Source organism: Mobula birostris, chromosome 1, assembly GCF_030028105.1.
Source record: "Mobula birostris isolate sMobBir1 chromosome 1, sMobBir1.hap1, whole genome shotgun sequence".
Taxonomy (NCBI): domain Eukaryota; kingdom Metazoa; phylum Chordata; class Chondrichthyes; order Myliobatiformes; family Myliobatidae; genus Mobula; species Mobula birostris.
Window position 1 is genome coordinate 49,768,685 of NC_092370.1, and position 15,734 is coordinate 49,784,418.

The following is a 15,734-nucleotide window of genomic DNA, read 5'->3' on the forward strand; positions in this document are numbered from 1 at the left end:
ATGAGAAAAGTTGTTTTAAAAAATTAATTATGTTCACTTATATACATTATAATTTGAGATGCTCAACCAAGATTAGTTTCTTAGTGCTAAAGATTTGTATAAGTATCAATTATGGCTCAGTACAGTACTGAAAGTTTCAGTGCACTTTATGAAACAACTTTCTAGCACTTTCAAGGATTTTTACTATGAGGATAGCTTAAAAACACCTTTTTTGTCAAATCAATTTGCTACTTTGATTACTTTGGAGAAAACTGCAAACCTCTGTAGCATGTGAAGAAACTGTGAGACATTGAAGCATTTTTTAGGATTTTTATGTAAAACGCACTCCCAAAGTTGCAGTCGGTTTCACATGTGGTGATAGTGAATTCTGCAATTATTGTAACCACAAAATCCAGGTCATAGTATTGGCTGGTTATATTAATCAATTGTTTGGCAAATCAATAGGTGCAAATAATGTACAGGATCATATTGCATAAGTGTGGTTAATTTAGAACAGATAATCTGTTCGGGTGATATTTTATTGTCAGTTTTAACCACCAGTAACCAACCAGAAATGAAGCAAATAACTAAATTAACCAAAAAATCACTACATAAAGCAATTTAAATCCCTATTTGATAGGGATTGATATTAATATTTTATTATAGCATACTTGCAGTCTCTCCCATAATTAAGTATTAAAGTGTTGTGCAACATTAGTTATTTCATGCATCATTTTTGATTGCTTAAAAACACATGAACCATAAATCTTATTTTAACTTTTGATGGTAAATAGTATGTATCATCTGCCATTTTACACCACTAGTAATATTGCTACGAAGGTAGATGATCAAGATTTTCCTTGAAACTAATGGCATTTATCGTTTTGAAGAATAACATTGCCTTTGAGTAAATGTCATCAACTTTAGGATTTCAATGTATATATGGAAAAACCAAAATTGCGGTCAACCACTCAAGAGCACAAGAAAATGATGCAAAAAAAATAGGAGCAAGAGAGGTCACCAGACCCCTTGGCCTTGTCCTGCTAGGCAACATGATCATGGTTGATTTATACTGGCCTCAGTTCCTCTTCTGTGACTGTTCCCCTTCAGATTCAAACTTCAAGTTCCTCAGCCTTTTAAATATAATCTTTTTTCCCACTTCTCATCTACAGTACTGTACAAAAGTCTTAGGCACCCTAGATTTTTTATATGGTTTCAGATAGTATGGCCTCCACAGGTCCTTGATCTCGATATCATCGAGGCTGTCTGGGATTACCTGGAGAGACCAAAGCAAGTGAGATAGTCAAAGTCTGCAGAAGAACTGTGGCAAGTTCTCCAAGATGCTTGGAAAAACCTTCCAGCTGATTTTGTTATAAAACTGCATGACTAAGAGAATTGATGCAATTTTAAAGGCAAAGGGTAGTCACACCAAATATTGATTTGATTTAGTTTTTACTGTTTACTGAGCTTTAGAGTATTTTTTTACATTTAGAAACTTCTCATTTCATTATTTTTGAAACAATCCTCACCTAACATGTGCCCAAGACTTTTGCACAGTTCTATATTTCTATCTAATATTCCAATATATCTAAAATTCCACCTAATATATCTCATATTCTGATCTCCCACATCCTTGGAGACAAAGAATTCCAGGTTCACTACACTCTAAGAAAGAAATTTCTATGTACATTGGTTTAAAATGACTGGCACTTTATTTGGGAGCTATGTCTCTTTGTTAGTGGCTCCAACTAGTGAAAACATCTCAACATCAGGCCTCCTTAGAAGCTTAAATGTTTGAATGAGGTCTCCCCACATTTTTCTAGATTTCAAGGAATACAGATCCAAACTTTCCAGCTTCATTGTTTTTTTTTTCCCCTGAGTCCACTTGGATACTGGGCTTCCATAGAATTGAACATGAGAGTGAGAAGGTGAGGCAATTTCCAATTCATATGGTGGGGCATCCAACACCTTTCACTCGGCTAGACCTTAAGCAGTAGTGCTCTACTATTCAATTCAATGGAGGGGTATTGACTCCCAGAAGCAAAGGTAAATATTAGGTAAATGTATTTATTTTTAGTTGCTTTGAACAAATTTATAATTGCTTTACATGTGATTAAAATGCTTTAGATTTTTTAATATTTTATTCAGATTTTATGAAGTGATTTATTTTACAAATTATTTATACAGTATTTCTGAATTTTCTGAAGATCTAAACCACTCAAAAACTTGCAAAGTGTTTCTAATCATTTGATAAATTTGACAGTACCTAACTTTGGGGTTTATTTGACTATCAAAGTATCTTCCATCAATCTAGTGGGTTGGACTTTTCCTGCCACTTTATCCCACCTTCTCTTTCAGCTGTTGCCCACATTGTGGAAAGACTTTGCTGTGAGTGCTGTAGCTGGTTCTGAACCACATTCCCATGAGAACAACTGTTCTGGATTAACGCAGTGGCCAGTGTGCATTCAGGAGGCTGCTCACTAATTCAATATCCACCTTCAAGTGCATTTGATACTAGGGAGAAGATGGCTAAGGCATTGTCTTTCATAATTTGTAGAAAATGTTTTATGCCAGACAGGAAAACTCAGGGATCCTGGAAAGAATAGCCTTGGAGGATTGCAGATGTAGATTGCAGATAGTAGATTCCATGCACCGAAGGTCCTGAGGAGCTGTTGGATTGTGTAGTGGGAGAGAGAGTACCAAAGATGCAAGCAGGGGCAGTCAGGACATTCTGTGTGCCACAGTTCTCGAGGTGACATGGATTATATATAATTAGATACTTGGCAGGGTTCAAAAAAAAGAAATTAGGTTTAAGCGGAGCAGCTATTGTGGGAGCAGGCCAGTGTTAAAGAGTGGGGAGATTCAGGTTTTGGCTCTTAGAGGCTTTGGCAAGGAGAGGTGGAGACTGCAGGTAGATTTTTTCAAGTAATTTTTCTTTCTTTCTTATAGAACAGTGGGGATGCCAGGCAGGAAATTTATATGCTCCTCTTGCAGGATGTGTGAAGGCAGGGAGACCTCCAGTGTCCTCCAGATGCAGCTTCTTTCAGACCATGATAAAGAATTGGAGCTGGAACTGGATGAACTCAAGATCATTGGGAGGCTGAGGGGTTGATTGGCAGAATTTACAGAGAGGTAGTTATACCTAAGGTGCAGAACACAAGTAACTGGGTACCTGTTAGGAGGGTGAAAATGGATATGCGGCAAATGCAGTATACTGTGGGGCATCTCCCCTAGAGATGGCCATCAAGAATAAAGCGTCCTGACCGTTGAGGACATCTACATGGAACGTTGTCACAGGAAAGCAGCATCCATCATCAAGGACCCCCACCACCTAGGCCATGCCCTCTTCTCGCTGCTGCCATCAGGAAAGTGACACAGGAACCTCCAGACTCACACCACCAGCTTCAGGACAGGTTATTACCTGTCAACCATCAGGCTCTTGAAATAGAGGGAATAACCTCACTCAACTTCACTCACTCCACCACTGAAGTGTTCCCACAACCTGTGGGCTCACTTTCAAGGATTCTTCATCTCATGTTCTTGATAGTTATTGCTTATTCAATTTATTATTGTTATTTTTTCTTTCTTTTGTGTTGTGTTGACACAGTTTGTTGTCTTTTACACATTGGTTGTTTGTCCATCCTGCTGGGTGCAAACTGAGTTCAGGGAGTTAGGTGCTATGTTAAAGGACAGGGATGTGATCACAGAATTGCTACCCATGCCATGTGCTAGTGAGGCCAGAAGATGGATAATCATACAGTTTAACATGTGACTAAGAAGATGGTGCCGGAAGGAGGTCTTTAGATTTTGTGGATCATTGCGCTCTCTTCCAGAGAATGTGGGACCTGCACGGAAGGGAAGTTTGTTTCTGAATTAGGGGGGGTCTAATATCCTTGCCAAAGGTTTGCTACTGCAATGGGGTGGGTGGTGGGGGAGGTGGTGGATGTTTAAACTAGAGTTGCAGGGGGATGGGAACCAGAGAGCCAGAGTAGACAGTGGAGTAGTTGAGAGGAAAAATGTTAAGGCTACATACCAAGTTAGGAATTGGAAGATTGAACAAGGTAGGACTAATATTCTGAGTTGTGTGTATTTCAATACAAGGAGTATCGTCAGAAAGGTGGATGAGCTTAGGGCATGAGCTTAGGGATCAACACATGGAACCATGATAATGTAGCCATTAGTGAAACTTGGTTTCAGGACATTCAATGTTCCAGGTTTCCATTGTTTTAGGTGTGATGGAGTGGGTGAGATTAAAGGGGGAGGGGTGGAATTACTATTCAGGGAAAATGTCATGGCAGTACTTAGACAGGACAGACTGGAGAGCTCGTCTCCTGAGTCTATATGAATGGAATTGAGGAATAAAACAGGAAAGGCAATGTTAATGAGATTATATTATATATCACCCAACAGCCCATGGGATTTAGAGGAGGAAATTTGTAGCGAGATCGCAGACTGTTGCAAGAATCATAAGGTTGTGATAGTAGTTGTTTTGAACTTTCCACATATTGACTGGGACTCCCATACTGTAAAAAGGCTGGATGGGAAGGAGTTTGTCAAATGGGTTCAAGAAACTTTCCTTAATCAGTACATAAAGTACGGTACTAGGTCACCTATTAAGATATGAGACAGGCACGTGGCTGAATTGTGTATAGTGGAACACTTTGCATGTAGTGATCATTATGCCATTAGTTTCAACATAATTATGGTGAAGGTTAGGTCTCGTTCTTGGTTATGTTTCTGCTCTGCCTGATCTCACCAGCAAGAGGGCTTTGCTTTTGTTTGTCGGACAATGATTTTAGGAACCGCAGATCTAACAATGATATACCTACATGTATATAATTGTGCCTGGACAAGAAGAATAGGGTCATTGATTCCCATGAGGGATCAAATAGATCAATGTTCTTATCGAAACAGAAGCGACTGTTGAAATAAAACTGTATTCATGTCTCAACAACAAAGGATTTGGTTACAGTTGAGGCATTAAATTTGGTCAAAATAAGCTTTAGAATTTCATAAAGTAGGTCAAAGATCATGGCAGAATATAATTTTAATGGTAAGACTCTTGGCAGTGTGGAGGATCAGAGGGATTTTGGGATCCGGGTCCACAGGACACTCAAAGCTGTTGCACTGGTTGACTCTGTGGTTAAGAAGGCATACGGTGCATTGGCCTTCATCAATCATGGGATTGAGTTTGGGAGCCGAGAGGTAATGTTACAGCTATATAAGATCCTGGTCAGACCCCACTTGGAGTTCGGTGCTCAGTTCTGGTCACCTCACTACAGGAAGGATGTGGATACTATAGAAAGAGCGCAGAGAAGATTTACAAGGATGTTGCCTGGATTGGAGAGCATGCTTTATGAGAATAGGTTCAGTGAACTTGGCCTTTTCTCCTTGTATCCATGGAGGATGAGAGGTGACCTGATAGAGGTGTATAAGGTGATGAGAGGCATTGATCATGGTGATAGTCAGAGGCATTTTCCCAAGGCTGAAATGGCTAACATGAGGGGGCACAGTTTTAAGGTGCTTGGAAATAGGTACAGAAGAGATGCCAGGGGTAAGTTTTTTTACAGAGAGTGTGGTGGGTGCATGGAATGCACTGCCAGTGGTGATGGTGAAAGTGGATACAATAGGGTCTTTTAAGAGACTCATAGATAGGCACATAGAGCTTAGGAAAACTAGAGGGCTATGTGGCAGAATATTTCTAGGCAGTTTCTAAAGTAGGTTACATGGTCGTCACAACATTGTGGGCCAAAGGGCCTGTGACGTGCTCTAGAATTCTATGTTCAAGGTTCTAAGTAACACTACTTTCCAGTGATATATACATTAGCACAATAAAAAGTCATATCTAAAATGTGGCATCTCTCACAATACGATCATATGTTACACTGCATAAAACTGTCAAGATAATAGATCCAGGATGTATATTTCTTCCTTCACAATTTTAAGGAAGTGTTATTATAACTTCAGAATAATTCTTTATCTTTATTTTCTGTGTGATGCAATCTATAATTGGCTGCTATTGCAGGACGGCTGCAGTGTGGCGTGTACAAGCAGAATTGAGGCAGTAGGGCCTGGGACTGGAAACAAGGATTGAGCTGATGTTTTACTGATTTAATTGCCGGGTCAGATTGGAAAGTCGGGTACAGGCGATGGTGGTAAGAGTGGATATGATAGGATCTTTTAAGAGACTCCTGGATAGGTAAATGGAGCTCAGAAAAATAGAGGGCTATGGGCAACCCTAGGTAATTTCTAAAGTAAGTACATGTTCGGCACAGCATTGTGGGCTGAAGGGCCTGTATTGTGCTGTAGGTTTTCTATGTTTCTATGTTTCAAAAGTAGAATGCTTTTCTTTAAAGTTCATTAATATTCTTTTCTTTAAGACACTCTGTGGCTTCTGTCGTTGTAAACCAATTATGGTTATAAACTGGTCTATAATGGTAGAAGCCACAGTGAGTTACTTGTATTCCTATATTCCTTAATAATAAGGAAAACGATAGCATGGCCGTATAGGTTGAGATACAGGAATTTGAGGTATGTGCCATTAAGGATGGTTTTGTTAATGTGATAATCAACCTTCTACAATGAGGATTTTCCAGATGGATAGATTGCTGTGGCTACAGATATTGGGATCTGGAGCAACAAACATGATGGTAGAGGAACTCAGTGGGTCAGGACACAGCTGTGGAAGGTCAAGGTTTCAGATCTAGACTGAAAGATAGAGGGAAGGTAGCCAGGATAAAAAGGAGGAGGGACAGGCTGGGGCAAGACCTGATAGGTGCTAGTCGAATCTGGATGAGGCGGCAGTGAGAAACAGGCAGAGGAGGGAAGAGTGGGAATAATGACAGGGCCGGGATGTCCCACACCAACAGGTTTAGGAAAAGTTATTACCCTTCAGTCATTAAGCTGGATAATCTTTCTCACCACAACAGTGAATTGATTCCACAACCTACCGACTCACTTTCAAGGACGTCCACAACTTGTGTTCTTGTATCATTTAGTCACTATTATTATTATATTTGCACAGTTTGTCTTTTTTTAATCAGTCTTTTTGCTTGTTTTTCCTTGATTCTATAATATTTCTTTGTTCTACAAGAAAATTAATCTCAGGGTTGTGTATGGTGACATATGTGCACTTTAATAATGAATTTACTTTGAGCTTTGAACTTTCATAGGTGAAGGCAGCAATGATGGAATCTGATTGCAGGGGAAAAGAAGCATGGAATCGGATCAAGGAGATGGGGTGGCAGATGGGAACAGTGATGGGCAGGAGACCCATTGTGGGTGATAGCCGGAAGAGGGGGAAGAAAAGGTGAAGTGACACCTAGGATGGGTGTGGGATGAACTGGGTAGATCAGGAAGAGGGAGAAAAGTGAAAACATGAAATTGGAGAATTTAATGTCTAGGCCCAGGCAGAATATGAGGTTATATTCCTCACTGCACTTAATCTCACCATAGCAATGGAGGACACTAAGGACAGACATGAGGGAATAAAGAGGAGAATTCAGATGGCTATCAGGTCTACACTCACTGAAAGTCACCACAGAAGTTAACAATCTGATAAGTAAGGTGTATAGCCTGCTTAACCTTCTTGGTCGAGGCAATGATTTCAAGAATCAGGAAGTTATGTTGCCAATTTATAAAACTCTGGTTAGGCTGCATCTGGAATATTGCACTCACTTTTGGTCATCCCATTATGAAAATAGAGAACCTTAGTTTTCAAGAGATATTTAAGCCCTGGTTAAGAATAAAAAGCAGGTGCATAGCAGGTATAGGCAGGTAGGAACAAATGAGATGCTTATGGAGTATAAGAAATGCAAAAGAACACTTCAGAAAGAAATCAGGAGTGCTAAAAGAAAACATGAGCTTGCCCTAGCAGACAAGCTGAAGGAGAATCCTAAGGGACTCGACAAATATGTTAAGAGCAAAAAGTTTGCAAGGGTTCAGAATTGTTCCTCTGGAAGATCAAAATGTTAATCTGTGCATGGAGCCAGAAGAGATTGGGGAGGGGGCGGAGAATCTTAAATGGATTTTTTGCCTCTGTAGTTACTCAGGAGACAGACACAGATTTGATGGAAGAGAGGCAGTTCAGCAGCAAAGTCAAGAACTCTATACAGATTACAGAAGATGACGTGTTTTGCTGTCTTGGGGCAAATTAGGGTGGCTAATTCCTCTGGGCATGACGAGGTGTTCATTTGGACCCTGTGGGAGGCAAGTGCAGAAGTTGCAGGGGCCCTAGCAGAGAAATATAGATCATCCTTGTAACAGGGATCAGGGAGGATTGGAAATAGCCAATTCCGTTCTACTGTTTAAGAAAGGCTCTAAAAACAAAGCAGGAAATTATAGGCTGGTGAGCCTGACATCACTACTGGAAAAGTTATTGGAAGGTATTCTAAGGGATCGGACTAATGAATATTTGGATAGACAGAGACTAATTAGGGATAGTTAACATGGCTGTGCATGATAGGTCATGTCTAATCAATTTTATACAGTTCTTTAGAGGAAGTTACCAGGAAAGTTACCAAGGCAGTGGATATTGTCCATGTAGAAGGTATTTGACAAGGTCCTGTATGGGAGGTTGGTCAGGAAAGTTCAGTCGCTTGGCATTCAAGACAAGATAGTAATTGGAATAGACATTGACTTTGTGGGAGAAGCCAGAGAATGGTAGTGGATGGTTGCCTCTCTGACTGGAGGCCTGAGACTAGTGGAGAGTCATAAGCATCAGTATTGGGTTGTTTTTCATCTATATCAATGATCCGAATGATAATTTCATTAACTGGATCAGCAAATTTGCAGATGACATCAAGATTAGGGGTGCAGTGGACAGTGAGTAAGACTATCAGAGCTTGCAGTGGGATCTGGACCAGCTGGAAAAATGTGCTGAAAAATGTCAGATGGGATTTAATGCAGACAAGTGCGAGGTGTTGCACTTCAGTAGGACAAATCAGATTAGATCTCACACAGTGAATGATAGGGTACTGAAAAGTGTGGTAGAACAAAAGGATCTTGGAATACAGTTTAATAGTTTAATGAAAGTGGCAGCACAGGTAGCTAGAGGCTTAAAGAAAGCTTTTGGCACATCGGCCTTCATAAGTCAAAGTATTGAGTACAGGAGATGAGGTGTATGTTGAAATTGTATAAGACAAATTTGCTGAGGTCTAATTTGAAGTATTGTGTGTGCAGTTTTGGTCAGCAACCTACAGGAAAGATTGAATGAGTACAGAGAAAATTTACAAGGATGTTGCTGGAACTGGATGACCTGAGTCATGAGGAAAGGTTGAATAGGTTAGGACTTCATTTCTTAGAACGTAGAAGATTGAAGGAAGATTCATAGAGGCATACAAAATTATGAGGGGCATAGATAGGGTAAATGCAAGCAGGCTTTATCCGCTGAGGTTGGGTGGAACTACAACCAGAGATCATGGGTTATGGGTGAAAGGTGAGAAGTTTAATGGGAACATGAGGGGAAACTTCTTCACTCAGAGGGCCATGAGAGTGTGGAATGAGCTGCCAGCACAAGTGGTGCATGCAAGCTTGATTTCAGGATTTAAATGAAGTTTGGACAGGTACAAGGATAGGAGTGGTAGGGATGGCTATGGTCCAGGCGCAGGTCAGTGGGACTAGGCAGTTTAAATGGTTCAGCACTGACTAGATGGGCCAAAGGGCCTGTTTCTACTCTATTCTTTTCTTTGATTCTATGACTCTATGAAAGAATGTGGAGAGTGCAGAAGTGGCTTATCAGGATACTGCTTAGATTAGAGGGCATGTGCCAAAAGGAGAGGTTGGGCAAACTGGGATTGTTTTCAAATTTCAAAGTAAATTTATTATCAAAGTACATATATTTCACCATATACTACCCGTAGATTTATTTTCATGTGGGCGTTCATAGTAAATAGAAAGAAACACAATAGAATCAATGAAAAACTGTACATGAGAGATGGACAAACAATCAATGTGCTGAAGAAACAAACCGTGTAAATACAAAAAGAAAAGAATTGTAGAGTCCTTAAAAGTGAATCCATAGGTTGTGGAATCCGTTCAGTGTTGGTGTGTCAGTGTTAAAAATTTTGTAAAGCAAAGATGCTTTCAAAACTAATGAAATGAAAAGTTTCTAAACATCAAAAAATTACTATAAAGACAATAAACAGTAAAAAAATTAAATCAAATCAATATTTGGTAAGACCATACTTTGCCTTTAAAACTGCATCAAATCTCCTAGGTAAAACTGTCATTGGCTGAAATGTTATTCCAATAATCTTGGAGAATTTGCCACAGTTCTTCCATTAGGTTTCACTGTCTTGCTTGCGGCTGTCTCTCCAGGTGATCCCAGACAGCCTCGATATTTTGAGATCAGGGCTCTGTGGATGCCATACATCTGTTGCAGAACTCCTTGTTCTTCTTTTCACTGAAGATAGTTCTCTATGACCTTGGCCCTGTGTTTAGGGTCATTGTCCTGCTGCAGAATAAAGTTGGGACCAATCAGACACCTCCCTGAAGCATCGCGCGATGGATGAGAATCTGCTTGTACTTTTCAGCATTTGGGATTCCATTAATTCTGACCAGATCACCAACTCCAGTTGTGGAAATAAGTCCATAGCCTACAGGGAACCTCTGCCATGCTTCACTTATGGCTGCAGATTCTCATTCATGTAGTTTTCCAGCTCTTCTACAAACAAACAGCAATAATTTCAGGGTCTTGAAGGGTCTTGGCCCAAAACGTCGACTGTACTTCTTCATATAGATGCTGCCTGGCCTGCTGCATTCACCAGCATTTTTCATGTGCGTTGCAATAATTTCAAATTTTGTCTATCAGTTCAGAACACTCGCTGCCATTATTCAGTGCCCCAGTCCTTGTGTATTTGTTCATAGGTGAATTTGTTTTTACTTGGGTGAAAGGCTTTTTGACAGCAACTCTTCCACAAAGTCCACTTCTGTCAAGACTTCTCTGGACTGTAGAAGGGTGTACTTGGGTTCCAGTAGTTTCTGTGAGTTCAGAGCTAATGGGACTTCTTCCGATTTAGAAGGGGTGTCAGTTTGATGTCTGTCCTGTCTGCTGCACCCAGTTTCCATGGCCAACCATTGTGTTTCTGGTCCTCAACCTTGTCCATTTCTTTGTATTCCTTCAGAAGAGCTTGGACAACAAATCTTGAAACTTCTGTCTACCACTAAATTTCTGCTTGGGAGAGACCTTGCTGATGCAGTATGACCAGCATGAGTCTTGTTGCTGTGCTCACTCTGGCCATGGTGTAATAGTTGATAATTTGAAGCTTAAAATGTCACATCTGCCAGAACCCTCATCTTTTAATTTGGTTATCCTTCGCCCAGTTTGATTCCTTCTACATCATTTCTGTTTCAGCTAATCAGTTTAGTTCATTCAATTCATTCAGTCATTGATCATTATCACCTGCTTGTTATCTTTGTTTAATCACGTATTGGGCCATATACTTACAAAGTAATCAAATTTTTATTTGCAAAGTGGAGCTGCTGAATGGTCTCGGCCTGAAACATCAACTGTACTCTTTTCCATAGATGCTGCCTGGCCTGCTGAGTTCCTTCAACATTTTGTGTGTGTTTCTTAGATTTCCAGTATCCGCAGATTTTCCCTTGTTTGTGATTGGACTTTTACTTTACGAGGGGTAATTGATAGGTTCATGGCCTAAGGTAGAAAGAGTCAATTTTAGAAAACCTAGCACATTTATTTTTCAACATAGTCCCCTTCTACATTTACACACTTAGTCCAGCAGTCGTGGAGCATACAGATCCCTTCTTTGTAGAAGTGGTCCACAGCAGGGGTGATTGATAGGTTTGTGACCTAAGGTAGAAGGAGATGAGTTATTAACTTCAAACTTTCTGCATTATCACTCAAAGGGTTGAACTGCAAGTGCATGTTACGAGAACGTCTTGGACCTCCAGGTGGTCCACAGCAGGGGCGAATGATAAGTTTGTGGCCTAATGTAGAAGGAGATGAGTTATACAGTTCTTGTTAAATGCATGTGCAGTTCAACTCTTTGAGTGACTATGCAGAAAGTTTGAAGTTAATAACTCATCTCCTTCTACCTTAGGCCATGAACATCAATCACTCCTGCTGTGGACCACTCTCTGGAGGTCCAAGACACCGACTTCTACAAAGGAGGGATCCGTATGCTCCACGACCGCTGGACTAAGTGTGTAAATGTAGGGGAGGAGGGGCTAAATGTGCTAGGTTTTCTAAAATTGGCTCTTTCTACCTTAGGCCACGAATGTATATGTTACTTTATTTAATGAAATACTAAGATTTCTCTGTAACTTGTAATATTTTGGAAAATAAATGTTTGGAAATCTAAATTTTGCTTTTTTCCTACTGACAAAATGCAGAACGCAAAAAATAAACATTTAAAAGAAAAGTTATAGGGTGGATAAGACTTTTGCATAGTAATATATGCAACAACTATAAAGACATCCACAGCAGAGTAAATTTTAAATTGTCTCATTCAGGCCTAAAGATTTAAACACTGTGAGTTATTTGAAATGCTGTTCAAACTTATTTTGTGTAATGACTGAAACAGCCAAGGTTGTGTCAAATTTCATTTTAATTAATTTGCTGTTCACTTCTAGTGTAAGTCATATTGCTTGTCTCTTGTTAGTTTTCACATCATAAATCTCAAGACTACCTAGTTCTGTGTCATCTCATCATTATCAGATTTTCATCAACAGCATTTAGATTAGTGCTCTTGTTAAAACTGCAACTTGACTTTTCATCTTTTTCTATTCCCTGTGCGGTCCATTTATTTATTATGCCCAACATGCTCTTAGTATGTATCCTACTTCGTAGCATTTTCTGTAAATTTCAGCTTTAAATCTGCATTGGTGTCGTGTATGTGGGCCCCTGCCACAATGTTGACACAATTTGTTCAGCCAGGCAGGTTTCTGCTTAGGTGTTGCAATTTTGTTCACACTCCTTTTCATCCCTGACTGCATCTCAATTGCACCTCTGCCTGCTGTTTCCATTGATATAGCTATTTTCAATTGATCATTTAAATGTAAGCTCTGCTTTAGTTAGGAGCTGTTTCTGAATTGTTTCTTGCAGGATTCCACAAACTATATGATCTCTCAGTGCATCATTAAGCCCATCACTGAACTGACAATGCTTGGACAATTTCTTCCATTCACCCACATAAGCTGAAATGGACTTCCCCCTTTTGATTCCAATTATGAAACCTAAAGCATTCAACAATCAACAGTAGTTTCAGTTCTATGTGTTCCTGCACTAAGTTCACAATATCAGCAAGGTTCATTTGGGCTGGTTTGGTTGGAGCTGTTAAACTTCTAAGCAAAGAGTATGCTTTTCCACCTATTGCACTTTGCAACACTGGCAGTTGTTTTTCATTGACTATTTCATTTCCTTCAAAATACTGCCAAGTTCATTCAGTATACATCCAGTTAACTGTTATCTTTTTGATGTAGCCAGCCATTTCTTTTTCTGTTAATTTATTTTTATCACCTGGTACTCCTTGAACTCATGATTTTTTTTTCCATTTTCTGCCATTTTTTAACTCAACCATCTCTCTCTCTTTCTCTCCTTCCAAAGAAAAAATGTGCTGCACTTCGACAGGTAGGTAGTAGCCTCAGGTTCATTTTTTAACCTCCTCATTGCCACTGTTATGTTTTGTGACTCCAAAACTCATTGAAAGAAACACACAGGAGCACAGAATACTTGTGTATATAGTTTCATTTCTTTAGTGAGGCACTCAGATATGACATGGCGGTGTAATTACATCTGCCATTCACATACTTTTACATTTAAACCGTAAGGAATTATGTGAACAAACAAAGAATGCTTAATCAAACAATGTAGTCACAATATTACTGAAATATTAAATACACTACAGTAATAACTATTCCTGAAGCTGGTGGTGTGAAACTTGAAGATCGCGTACATCCTTCCTGATGGCAGCAGTGAGAAGAGAGCATTGCATGTAGGTCCTTGATGATGGATGCTGCTTTCCTGTGACAATGCTGCTCGTAAACGTGCTCAATGGCGGTAGTGGGGGGCTATCTATAATGGACTAGGCTGTATCGACTACTTTGCTTCTGGATCGGTGAAGGTTGAGGGGCAACCAGATGGTAATTTATAAAATTAACAGATGTATAAAAAGAGTAGGGAGCATGTATCTCTTCCTCAAGGTCAGTACGTCTAATAGCAGAGGGTATGCGTTGAAGGGGAGTTTGAAAATTCATAGTTGAAAGTTCAAAGGCGATGCGTGAGGGATTTTTTTTAATACACAGAGAATGGTGGCGGCCTGGGATTGCAGTGATGACAAATGTGATATCAGTGTTTAAAAGGCTCTTAGATAGCACATGATATGAAGAGGATAGAGGGATGTGAACCATGTGCATGCAGAAGGTGTTAGTTTAATTAGGCAACATAGATTAATCGGTTGGGCACAACATTGTGGGTCAAAAGGCCTGTTCCTATGCTGTATTGTTTTATGTTTTCATTGTTTATGTTGTTTGTTGCCTCTGCCTCTGACCTCCCAGTCTTTGCCGTTATTTCCACTCTCTTCTCCATTTGCCGATCTACCTACCACTTGCCAGCTCTTGTTACACAACTTCCTAGCATCTTTTTCTACTGGCTATCTACCCTCTATCTTTCAGTTCAGATGAAGGGTCTCGACCCAAGCCATCAACTGCCCATTTTCCTCCACAGATGCTGCCTGGACCCCTGTGTTCCTCCAGCATCTTGTTTGTTGCTCCATATAGCTGAATAAAGCGGGGCCACTATGGGTTTGCTGGTCAGTATTCAGTGGCTGAATTGCAGTTATTAGCACCAAGGTAACGGTGAGAAATCCTCATTCAGTGAAGCAAGAATCAAATGCTCCTCCAATTCTTGATTTATGTTGTGAAAAATCTTACTGCATTAAATTTGAACTATATTTATATTCATTGTGCTAAATGTGAATTTTTCACTTAGGAACCAATCAGCGAACAGAATTTTGATTTGTATGTGAACACTCTGACTGACATGTACAGCAGCTTGGAAAGGAATTACACTCCTGAAAGCAAAGCCCTTCTGGAGAGCATAAAACAAGCAGTGAAGGGTATCCAGGTGTAAAACTTGTCCCTGCCAGTTTACTGGTGCTGCTTCTGTAAATGCTAATGACATTTTTTACTCATAGGCAGTACACTTCAGCTTCAAGTGTTTGTCGTACATGTAATAGTGGCATGTCTTAGAAAATGCAAACTCCATATTTACAACAGCCACATAGCAAGACAAAATAATAACCCCAATGGGCTGTAACTTGAAGTAATCATAAACAAAAGCTAAGTAACATGCATTGAAGCATCAGAAAACATTGCAGTTTGTCAATACTCTGAGATGATGTCGCAGAGTTACAGCCCCGTATGAAATCAACTTAGAAGCAGAGTTTGGAAGTACAACCATCATGCTACTTACAAAAGAAACAGCCTTGGAATTATGTAGTGTTTGCATTTGAAGCACAATATATTCACCTAAAACGGCCTTCACTGCAACTTCAGCAGAGATGATAACCTATTTAGATAAATGGTTTTACACCCTTGCTAAAATAGCAGAGGGACAAATTGCAGACACGCTAAATGTATATACCTTAAGATCCAATTGCATGATTTCAGGGCTGCTTATTTAAAATATCTTCAACCACATGCACCATGTGCAATAAGTAAGGAAGAATGTTGTGTAGTGCTAATTTTTAATAGTTTTCATATCCAGTTCATGTAGGTCTATAATAGGGCATTGACTT

The 15,734-nt window shown here is 39.8% G+C and overlaps 1 protein-coding gene across 1 annotated transcript in view; it reads left to right on the forward strand.

Moving 5' to 3' along the window:
- st18 (ST18 C2H2C-type zinc finger transcription factor) overlaps positions 1-15,067 on the forward strand; it is a 136,312-nt gene extending 121,245 nt beyond the window's left edge. The window contains exon 20 of the mRNA XM_072244117.1: positions 14,927-15,067. Within this exon, the coding sequence (XP_072100218.1) occupies positions 14,927-15,067 (141 nt within the window). The remainder of the gene's footprint in view (positions 1-14,926) is intronic.
- Positions 15,068-15,734: the final 667 nt, after the last annotated feature.